Genomic DNA, 12,336 nt, shown 5'->3' on the forward strand with positions numbered 1-12,336 from the left:
GACAAATATTGTGAATGAAAATAACTGTCATGCTTATTTTCAAAATAACTTTCAAACATTTGCAAAAGATTTTGTGATCCTAACTTAATTCAGAATTGCCATATACCCTCTTAAAATGTGAGATATTTTAAAAATAAAACAGAAGCGTACATTTTGTTTTCTTTCTCCCTCATTCATGAAATCTGTTGCTTAAGTGGCTGAAGTCACAGGAAATCTCCTGCCATGTTATACTCTATTAGGACTAACTGATGTATCTTATTTCTCTATTGTTCCAACCTTCTTCCCTAGTTGCTGCCATGAGCATAGTGCACTTGAAGTTGATGGGCCATATCTCATTTTAGCCACAAGGGGGCATTTTTCAAGCAGCTTAATAGCAATCCGGTTTCTTGAAAACTAGAATTGATCTGTTTTAAAATTATTCTGCCTGTGCTAGTCTGTAAAGATTACAGTGGAGCCTGGATTTCCTCTCCTTATTTCAAGTAATAGTAACAGAGAGGGAGCTGTGCTAGTCTATACACTATCAAAACAAAAAGCAGTCAAGTAGCACTTTAAAGACTAGCAGAATTGTTTATTAGGTGAGCTTTCGTGGGACAGACCCACTTCTTCAGACCATAGCCATACCAGAACAGACCTATTATTCAGTTATTTCAAGTAATTTATTGGTTTGATTGGCAGTCATCTGAAAACCATGATCAAATGAAAGTGATGACAGATTGACTCACAAAATCACAAATTTTCGAGTTCCCATTTTCCCTGAGCATGCCATTGTTTTTGTTATGTAAACATCCATGAGGATGGAGGTTCTGATCCATGTTATCATGTAAACTTTGGACCGAAAATCTATCACAAAACTTCTTAGACTTCACTAGTGTTAATAACTATGTTCGCGCTCTGGCAGTAGAATCAAGAGAGAACTGGTCTTTTGCATGTGTGATCATTAAACACCTAGATAGCTCATGCTGCATTTTAGAAACGAATCAAACTTTTTTTACTTTAAAGTGTGAAGTATGGAATAATTTAAAAAAAATCACATTTCAGTCAGTTTTCACAGGCAAGATATAAACCTCTGAAAGTAATAAAAATCCTCTCAGTCTTATCTATATTGGAACAAATTTGCTGGTGATAGGTTGTGGTTAATTTTAGGAAAAAGAGTAAATAGGATCTGCTAGTACTAACATATTGTTATAAAACCTATCCTAAACTAAGTTTTTGTACCTGCTTAGCTGTTGCAGTCAATTGCACAGGTCAATAGAGCTATCTCAGATTAAGGTTCTTGGTGGTGCAACTCTCTCAGGTGGTCTGCTGATGTTTCTCCTTGGTTGCACTTCAGGACATGAAGTTCCTGTTACAGGCACGTCAGTCCTGACTGTTTTGGGGCTTCTGCCTTTTGTTTAACCTCCTCTTTGTGTCTTTTGTCAGTTGGGAATTGTTCCCTTTTTTGTTTTGTTAAGGATCTTGGGTTTGGCCCTTTAACAGGGCACCGTGGTTCTAGCCAGTGATCTATTCAGGCTAGCTAGTCTTTATTTCTAATGTCAGGTGTTGAACATGTGCATTGTACATTAATGCAACACGATTTTAAAATTAGCCTTTTCATTAATGGAGAGGACCCAGAAAGTTTTAAAATATATATCTCTGTTGCTTGGCTTTATGGTACTTGGTAAATGTTCTACTGTTTCTTCTATTCTCTTAGACTCTATTGTAAAAACCATAGTGGAAATGATGAAAGAGATGAAGAGGATGAAGAAAGAGAAAGCAAAAGCCGTGGGAAATCAGGCTCTGACCATAGTAGCATTCCTCAGCAACAACTCAATGGAAACTAGGTATGGAAGTTACTCCTGGCAGCTCTGATACTGAGCCTGAGATAACAGCAAATATTTGATGTAGTTAATTGAAATAAAATGTTTAAATGTAGTATCTTCGGAAAAGTGCTTTTTACTGGTGTTCTGCAAGAGTGGGGAACTTTAACTTCAGTTAATTTTGTAACAGTATTAGAAGGGAGGCCTCTCATCTGTCAGTAAATGTTGCTGTAACATCAAATTTGTTGGATACTTTTCCTCTTTATATAATTTTAAATTTACTATTATTTTCATCATTTTTCAAACAGGTTCAAGGGACAGAGTTAGAGAACTGGGAATGAATAAGACATCCATAACTACTAATTCTTTTTAATTGTTTTCTAAGATCAGAAAAGGGTTGGTAACTTCTTACAGCCCAATTCTGTTAGAAATTTCATTGAACTGCCTGAAATGTTCATGTGTGTGAGCCTTCAATAAGTGGCAGAGTTTTACATGTCAATATTATGTAGTTTGTAGTCTGCAGTGTCTGGAAAAAAATGAAACACTATATAAATGATGATGTAATACGTACACTGACAAAAGTTGAGGCAGACATTGGAATGAAGTAAGCTCTATATTTCTGGACTGAATAAAATCTGAGATTTGGAATGTGTAAGTTGTTTAGTGGATTCATGAACCAAGGAAAGTCTTAATAAGGTTAATGCAAAACATGGATAAGTCTATGGTGACCACAAGCTGGTAACTCATGAATTTCAAATTTTCTTTATATACAAAATATAGCGGATAAATGTGGGGGAAATTACTCTTTGTTTTTGCTTTTAAAGCACACAAAACAAAAACCAAACCTCTCTGCATGCAGACACATGCTTGAACTTCTTGGTTTGTTCCTGTTGTGATTGTTCCTATTGTCTAGCATTCCTTGCTGGAGATTGACTTGAGCAGCTGTTGGTTACAAGCTGCAAGCTTCCGTACTCAAGCCAAAGGGCTGCAGTTTGTTCTTCCCCCAACAGTCCACTGCCTCTATATCCCTGATGTACCAAGAACCTCTCATTAAATGTAACTCAAACTAACTTTGGGAAGCTGCAGCCCAGCCTTTTCAGATTTCAGCCAGTTACTGCTTTAAATTACTATGGAATTTAGCCACCTTATCTGACATCCATACCTCAAGTACTCTGTATTGCATGGAACACTTCATGTTTTGTCCAACATACCTATACAGATCCACATGCAGTGAGGAAGAAGACGATGAGGTGGAATCAGTATTTTTTGTAGATCAATATTTATTTTGAATCTTGTGACCACTGTATCAGACAATTTACTTACCATTCTTAAATTAATCAAATGTTAAAAGCATTTTGTTCATAGATCAATGATCATGCCATCACGTTTCATAATATGTAGTGCCCAATGTTCTACTAGAGAATTGTACCAAATCTAAAAGCTCAGTTCCCTTTTTCATACGGCTCTGGCATGTCTAGTTGCTAGTAAATAGTTTCTTCCACTGATACTATTGAAGCATATTATCAGATTCATTTAAAATAAAACCAAAAACTTAACCTAATAAGTCTGTCTGTCTGCTTCCATGGTATGTCATTGCTTAGGAAGGATTCTAAATCTTTTTGAATACCCAGTAAACTGTCTAGATTTGAAGTAAAACAGCAAGCAAGCTACTCTGACAGTTTTGACAAAAAACAGTGAAGGTTCCTCTGCAGTTATTAAGCAGTTCGTTTCTGTATCATTTTTACTTGTATTTTTAAAAGATTTAGCATGTCGTTGTCTTCAAGCATTTCCTTAATGTCTCAAGGGACTCAATTGTTGCCTATTATGTTTTTAATATTTTACCATGTTAGAATAAGTTTTGGGGAAGAATGCAGTTTTAGTAGAAATATTTCTATGTACAGATAATATTGTTACTGCTCTAAACATGCCATTGATCATTCTTATTTTGTATTTGTAACTTTCAAAATTAAAGGCATGACTTGAATTGCAATGACATTGATTGAGATTGTTTACCAAGGTGTTTGCTCTTTTCTAGAATGTGAACATTTTTCAGCTACGCAGAATGGTTTCAGAATGCAAAATGTCTGTCTCACTGCCTAGATCAGTTCTAGGTTGCATTCCTCAAACATGGCCTTCCCATGGAATAAAGGCACTTTCATTGTTTGCAACTACTGTATTTTTGGCTAAGGAAGGACGAAAGGTACAATGGAGTAGATTTGCCAATATAATCATTGTATTTTAAGCTGTTTTAATTCACATTGTGTCAGTAGTTGAATTTAATATTCAGTCTAACAGTTGATTATGGGTGAAATCATTTATTCTTCCACATCACTAGCAATCATAACACTTTACGTATGAGTAGCAGAAGAGCAAGTGGCTGGCTGCCTGTTACCTCACTGTGTTGAGATGGACTTACTAAACTATCATTAATTCAGAACTCATGGAAACTAAGTCAATACCGAAAATGGTTTTTGTTACAAACCACAAATTTGTGTTATAATTTACTTCATGGTGTCATGTATGCTGGGTAAAAGTGCCTTACAATGTAAAAATTGTATTTATATGTTCCCAAGTAGCATTATTTGCTGAGGAGTAATTCTGTCATGGTGTTAATATTTAGAAGGAACATACCTCAGCAGTGTATTTACTGTACATCTCCTATGTCCTTAACTGTAGTTTTAATCCGCATGAAAATGTATGATAGGTATAAAACATTTACATAATTTTTTAAAGACAGAATACTGCCATTGTTTTTCTATGTGCATTTTAGCTTGACATTTTGGACAGTTTGTCTTTTTTGTAAAGCAATGTAATCTTTGCAAGCATATATCAAAGATTATTCTGCAGCATTTACTGCCTTTCCAGAAGTTAGACATAATGAACATGCTTTTACGTAAAATAGATTTGTTTACCTAACTAAATTAAGGTTGTTCCTAGCATTTTTTAAATAGACACCCTTTGCTTTCATCTCACGATCAGAAAGCAATCTTGAATTTAAGAGAACTTATTTTGTGAAACAGATTTCACTGACTTTTGTTAATTTTGGCCTTTCTGGCATTTCTTGCTCAGAAGAGCACTGTGTCTGTTCAATAGATTCATGGAACACTCCTATAATGGATGATTTTTTCCACAAAATAATAATAGTTTTTTTATAAGCACATAAAAACAGCCAAACCAGGTCAGACCAACAGTCCATCTAGTTCAGTATCCTGTCTTCTGACAGAAGCCAATGCCTGGTGCTTCAGAGGGAATGAACCGAAGGATGGATCACTTAATTACTTCCATCATCCATTACCAGTCTCTGGCAAGCAGCTGGAAGCACCATCCCTATATGTCAAAGGGTTTGCTTGCCTTTAAAAAGATCCTGTCCACTGCTCTTTTCCCAGGGGATGTTGGCAGTACCTATCTTTACCTGAGCAGTTGCAGGGTACTGGCAGCTGGGGGAAGAAGGGTTTTTGGAAGCCTGTTGGCAAAATTCCCTGAGACTCTTGGTTATGTAATTATGAAGAGGTTCCAGGTGACAACCAGAGCACTAGGCTGTGGTGGCCATAAATTGGCATGTGAAGAAAGCTACGAAGGGCAAGCTTAGCACCAGTGTAGGTGGCACTAGTTGGAAAAGGGATTGCCATTAGAGTTGTAGTTAGAGTTCACTCATTCAGGTGGTGTTTGCCAACAAGCAAACCTGTTACTAAAGCTCTGGTTGGAAGCTCCACCTGCAAACACCTATAGAAGTCAGCAGTAAGTGCACCACTTATGCTCCACAAAGATGAATCACTATTGCGTGCAAGGACTTTGCTGGTTTGGAGAGGTATAGTTACACCTCCATTGCCGGCTTCTTTGTTGAATTTGGTCCTGTCAGTTTCTAGTACAGTGGTTCTCAACCTTTCCAGACTTTTATACCCCTTTCAGACATCTGATTTATGTTGCCTACCCCAAGTTTCATCTCACTTAAAAACTACTTGCTTACAAAATCAGACACAAATATCAAGCATGTCAGCACATTGTTACTGAAAAATTGCTATTTTCTCATTTAACCCATATAATTTAATGGAATATAAATACTGTACTTACATTTGTGTGTGTGTGTGTGTGCGCGCGCGTGTATACATAGTAGTATAAATAAGGTATTGTCTGTATGAACTTTGTTTGTAACTTTGCCAGAGCATCTACATAGCCTGCTGTAAAACTAAACAAATATCTTAATGAGTTGATGTGCTTCGGAAGACCTCAGCGTACCCACAGGGGTACATGTAACCATGCTTGAGAACCACTGTTCTAGTGGCCACCAGCTATAGCAAGACCAGCAGCTGGGAATTGCTCCATAATGTTTCATATAGGGAAGGGCAATTTCACCTATACCGAACCACAGCAGAGGAGGTGGTAAATCCCACCTTGAAATGTCATACTTCTGAAATGATGATTGCTTTACTCCAGGAGCATTAGTAAAGTTGAACCAGTATTCTAGTGGAGTTAACCTTCATTATAAGTACAGTGAAACTTTGTTAGAGGGCTGAAAGTACATTGCAACAAATAGTAACTCTCCCTCCATTTCATTACAAACGGGTTCCATCATAGTAATGATGAAGGTTAACAGAGCACAGCTCTTGATCTATATATACTTGCTGAAGCAGTTTCTATCTATGCATATATATGCACACTCATTAGTCAGCAGAAGCATCTCAATCCTGAAAGGATTCTGGAGGACTACCGCTTACTGAAAAGCAGTCAAGCTAGACCAACTTTAGCAGACATTTACAGCAGAGGTAAAGACAAGGAATGTATAAAGGAGGTAAACATTCCTATCTGCTATGTTATGTATATTTTGTTCTGGTTATACTGGCTTTACTTCCAAAGTTGTAGTTTGCAGTATTAGTTTCTTTTATTGGTATCCTTGCGCATATCTATTCAATAAATGAGTTATGAATTTAATTTTGTTTAGCTCTCCTTTATGAAAGAATAATGCAACTGCACACTTTTGCATGTCACTTTCATACATAATTGCAATGGATCTTGTGAGTAAAATATTTCATAATCAGGTGATAAGAGGACCGTTTATTGTAATTGTCACACTAAAGAAATTAATAGCTAGCCAAGTGCAGAGGGAAAATACACATTTCACCTGTAGGATGAAATGCAAAACGCAGCACCAGTAGTCAGATTTATTTTCATTTTCAAACTGCTAGGGGTTATTAAGTTATTAAGGGGTTATTAAGTTATTAACTGCCTGAAGGAAGATGGCAAGAGTGCTCAGTGGTCTTCTAAGTGTTAGGCTATATTACAGGCAAAATGCATATGCAGGTGATTGCATAAGCATTCACTGAAAATAAATGTTACCTGTTTTGGCAACTTTTAAGCAAATACACTGGTGGGGTTGAGGGGCTCCCAGCAGCAGCTGCAGCAGCAGCACGATATCCATGGTTACCATGAGGGGATTCTGTTGGCTTCAGACATCACAGATCCTTGATGAGGCACAAGTTACAACTGAGCATCATCCATTTGAGGGTTATGATCTTCTCAGTATGAAAACAGTTTAAGGTTTTGCACTTTTGAAGGACTCTCAGGTGATCCTGAGCTCCTCCGGAGTCTGTATGCCTGCACCAGAATGGGAACATTTGAAGTTTTAAGTCATTCTATACATAATAGAATGTATAGAATGTAGAACCATCTACAGAGCAACAGAAAATACCATAGGATGAAGTCTGATGTATCCACCATCATGTCTGGTCATTAGCCCTCTTTCTCAAGGCAGCAGATTTGATTCACTGGCCAGGAGTGGTGTACACACTGTTGATGTTGTGGTTATCCCCTCTGTTCCTTATTTCATTGTCATTGGGGCCTGACACACCACCATTGTAGATGGTTGGTTCCCTAGAAGGGAGGAATCCTGTGGTGGTCACCACTGGGAGGCAGTAACCCAGAAGGTGGGGCACCACGCTGTAGAAGGGAGGTAGGTCCCAGCATGGTAGAGTCAGAAGAGGCAAGTAATTGAGGGCAAGATACTACCAGAGGAAGATGCACTAATGCCAGAATGAACTAATTCTGCAAATGTCCAAGAGGAGACACTGGGGCAGTGAGAGCAATCTCATTACAGTGGGGTACAGTTTATCATATTGTGTGACTGATCTTAGCCCAGCTGCTTTTGCCCACTGGAAAGGGTCTCTTTTACTCAACAGTGACTAGCCAGAATGTGAGCCATTCATAGAGGGGAAACTAGAATCTGTGAAGGGAGATGAGTTGGGTGGGTAGGATGCTCTGTGTTGGCTTTACTCTTCATTTGTATTTTTCAGGGTTTAGCATACTATGTGCTTTCTCTGCTAAATGCTGGCAGTTCCTGTAAGTGTATCAGCAAGGGTTCTGCACAGGTTTATAGCAAAGAGCATTGTGAAAATTGAAGCAGAACCAGGCACAAAGTTTACCTTCACGTTATAAAAGCTACTGTATTGTCTTTTTTTAATATACAGCAAGCTAGAAAACCCAAGAGGCCCAATAGTTGACTGAGGCTATTTCTACACTGGCACTTTTGTGATAGAAACTTTTGTCTTAGGCGGAGGTGGTTTTATTGTTGCAGGGAGAGAGTGGCTACAAAGAGCACCTTACAAATGCCACGCCATTTTAAGTTGCGCAATGAAGACATAGCCCAAGTCTCTAAACAGAGCTGCTGAATGCTGGATTCTGACTGGAAAACACTAGCCAAAAATATACTTTCCAGCCTACTGAATTGTTCAGATTTCAACCTTGAAGCTGATTTAAAGGTAGTGCTCCTTGGGTACATAAGAACAGCCATACGGTAACTGTCTCTTGCCATCCATCTCCAGCTTCTGCCATGGGAAATGAATGGGGGATGCATCCAGAGCTTGAGGCCCTTGGGGAGAAGATACACAAAGAAGTTACTTCCACAGTGCTCTATTGTCATAAAGCAGCTTGGTCTCTGCACCAGCTATCACTGGATCATGTATGGTAAACATTCCCCTACTGAGTGGTGTGGACTGACTAACTCCCTGTCACTTCAGCATATAGCTGCTTTTGTACAGCTGTCCTCTCCTGTTGGATTTATGCCAGTAGCATGACAGAGCTGGAAATTTGCTGTTTTAGGAGGAAAAACAAATTATTCAACCAGAAGGGCAAAAGAGGATTAATTCTACAGAACAAACACCAACAAGTTTTACAGAAAGGTTCCATTTTACATTTTTATTTGTGACTAAAATGAAAGTATCACCTTGAATCCTTTAGTGATTTAATGATCACTGACTGACACCCACTTTCTAGTGTACTTGTAACCAGGCCAGTCCCAGGACTTTAGGGACTATGTATCTGCTGCCTATTTGATGGTTAGCCATACAGTAATAATACTGTGGGTATACTTACATGTTCTCCTTTTGAGTGGCTTGGGTGTGAAGGAGGATGATTTTTGGCCCTTTGTTAATAAACATTTGAAAATTGTTGCCCCTGCACTGACATTTACTCTGCAAGAACATAATATTGGACTGTTTCACCAATAAAAGCATTATGATTAAAGAGCTTGATGGGTGTATGATATTTTAGTTCAGTATTTTTAAAAAGTTGTAATCGTCCCATATGAGGTTGAGCAGTTCTCAGTTGATCCCTCACTTATTTCCAGACCCACTGAATTATGTTGGCGCTGGCTCTGCATTTGCAAAATCCATTCTCATTTCAGACCACAGAACTCTACAATTTTTTTTAAATCTTTATTGCTTTACTTTGAAAACAGAATTTTCATTCAAACCCTTAAAACATGAATAATTTCCTCTTGAAAGCTATGGAAAGACATGAATATATTGAATCTTCACAAAGATGCACTGACAAATGTCATAAGCCATCCAGACTACATTTTTAACCACAATATTTAAAATTTGTGCAAGGGTGAGATACAGCGAGGGAAAGTGATAACAAAAGAGAAGCAATTTATTCCATGTTGCATGGTGTTGTAAGAGGCACTTGGCAACCAGTTAGAGCAAGGGGTCATACTGAGCCTGTATTTGGCTCAGTACTGTTTCCTGGGGACCAAAACCTGTTGTTGAATTCACATTAAAGGTGTAATTATTTCCACCTTCTAAGTTCCTGTACTAGAATGGGCCTCATTCCTTATATTCCCCTGTATGCAACACTGGTTTCTACTAAACTCTGCTGGTGACAGCGGCAATTGGGTTGCTGTCATGCTCCCTCAGGACCCATCAGAGCTGCTCCTCATAAAGCAGGATCCAGTGCAGGTTGCATCTTCCAGGGTGACACAGCAGCTGCTGTGTTGCCGCTCTGGTGGAGGCATTGCTGAGGCCTCATTCTGTCCATGTGCCTAGTTTCTAGAGAGAAACTTTAATAGCACATAACAAATAGTTATTCTGTTGGTCACTGAGGCTGCAGCTCTTCATCTAGAGGGGCTCTGGGCCAAGCTCAGCACAGAGATCTGCACCTCCCATTAGTCGCAGACAGCCTGAAGTGCTGAGTGCGTGAAGTGAAAAGCACAATGAAAGTAAAAGGGTTGTTACCATTACCTCTCCAGCTGCACCCTTCTTGAAAACTCATGCTAGCTTCCCCTCTTATTCTCAAAAAGCAGCTTTTTATTCTGGGGCCTGCCTAGGCGAGGATATTTACAGTGCTTGTTGTTCTGATACAAGTTCCCCTGTTGACAATCCTATTTGGGAATAAGAGCATCCATAAGGGAAGTTATACCAGATCTTCAGCCATGGTCAGCTCTAGGTACCCAGCATTATGCCCATCCCACTTTCAAGCAGAGTGAGGCCACAGCAAGACAGTCTTCCCCTTGACCAATGTTCAGGGCTAAAAGACAAAATTAATGTCAGGTAATTTAGGCCTACCAGTAAGCCCTGTAAGCAGTTGTCTTGGTGCTGCTTCAGCATTTCCCTGCGCTGACAGCCCTGTACAGTGCAAGGGCCAGTACAAATAAGGACGGCCAGTGTCTGGAAGTGAAGTGCCACCAAAGAGGCTCCTGTCTTCTATGGCTACTTCCCCTTCCCAATCATGGTCCCCACAGGTCTACATTTGGAGGGCTTTGCCCACATAGCCATTCTGTTACAGGATATTGTCAAGGCACTCAAGCTGTGTCTTCACTACAAAGTTTTGTTGACAGAAGAGTCTTTTTGTCAACAAAACTAGGGGCCATCCATGCTACAAATGCATTCTGTCTAGATTAGAATCTGTCAATAGAATGCCACCTTTTTCCTGGCAGAGTTATGTCTTGCAAGTTTGAGGTAGAGCGCCTCCGTAGACAGAATTTGTCAACAGGAAAAGCGTAGATGCTCCAGGGAGCCCTCTGTTGACAGAGAGGGCTTCTGGTTCACCAGGCAGCCCTCTTTGCAGAGCTTCTGGCTGGCTGTTCCATCAACAGAGGTCTGGGCAGTCTGGCCTCACTCTGTTGACAGAGGGTGTCAACAGGGTGAGCCCCTATTAGGTGTGGTTGTGTTCTGTAGACAGAGGTTCTATCAGGAAATTGCTGTTGACAGTGACTTCTGTTGACAACTGTGGTGTAGACACAGCTTTAGTGTAGATGTAACTTATTCCAGCAAAACTGTGCGTTTGCTGAGATAGCTTCTTCTGGTCTCCTGATTGAAATAAGCTAGCCTGGCAAAAGAAAATTAGCTTTGCCACATAGTGGTGTCTACACTAGTGGATTTTGCTAGCATAGCTACATCAATCATCCCATGCTGACTAATATAACTATGCTGGCAAAAGTTTGTAACGTAGATCTGGCCTAAGAAATTTACATAGGAATCAGAATCTCTACAGGCACCGATCAGAGTAGATGGTGTCCCACTCTGGGCTATTTAACAGGGGAAACAGTGCCAGTCTAAGGGAAAGAAGCTGACACAGGGTGCCAGCATCCTAGGAACTGTAACATAAGATCATATACCTCACCCAAGACTTGTGCTTTCTGCTCATCACAAGCGACCCTTCCCCTCAGCCCCAACCTAACAATGGACATTTCCTATATTACTGGAGAGGTAGTGAGGGTACACAAATGTCCCTATGCTCTTTTCACTGGGATAACCCACCACAGCTCTGTCATTCCAGCATAGCCTGGTTCATGCAAATAATTAACTGACACGTATGCCCAATTATTAGCTGAAGCATCTATTTATGAGTTACAGTATCTACTACATATACTGATCATTATACATTGGCACAGTCCCTTGTACTGTGCAGCCACAGAATTTGTCCCTTGCTATAAAATTGTGTTGCAGATTGTACATTTGCATTCTAAGAAAGCCCTATCAGTCTTCCTTTTCCGGGTGTGAAAAATAACCTTAAAGACATGAATAATGTCTTGTCAACACACGTTCAGCCACTGGTGGCCAAGAATATGTGTATCTGCGCTAACGGATGTTTGTCACATACCCTTGGGAGCACTACCTGGTGTGGGTAGGGCCCCTGCCCCATGTGGGGCATTACCTGGTGTGGGGAACCCCCCTGTGAGGGGCATTACCCGGTGTGGGGGGTGGGGCTCTCATGTGGAGCATTACCCGGTGTGGGGAACCCCCCTGTGAGGGGCATTACCCGGTGTGGG

The 12,336-nt window shown here is 39.9% G+C and overlaps 1 protein-coding gene across 3 annotated transcripts in view; it reads left to right on the forward strand.

Moving 5' to 3' along the window:
* Positions 1–6,719, forward strand: part of PHF6 (PHD finger protein 6) — a 39,259-nt gene extending 32,540 nt beyond the window's left edge. Inside the window, exons 10-11 of one of the 3 annotated variants that reach the window (XM_075007952.1) lie at positions 1,691–1,820; positions 3,832–6,719. In XM_075007952.1, coding sequence (XP_074864053.1) covers positions 1,691–1,820 — 130 coding nt within the window. In that variant the 3' untranslated portion in view covers positions 3,832–6,719. Of the gene's footprint in view, positions 1–1,690 lie in introns of all 3 variants that reach the window. The other 2 variants (XM_075007951.1, XM_075007954.1) reach the window with 2 other exon arrangements.
* The last annotated feature ends 5,617 nt before the right edge of the window (positions 6,720–12,336 follow it).

This window comes from Carettochelys insculpta, chromosome 13 (assembly GCF_033958435.1).
Source record: "Carettochelys insculpta isolate YL-2023 chromosome 13, ASM3395843v1, whole genome shotgun sequence".
NCBI classification, from domain to species: Eukaryota; Metazoa; Chordata; order Testudines; family Carettochelyidae; genus Carettochelys; species Carettochelys insculpta.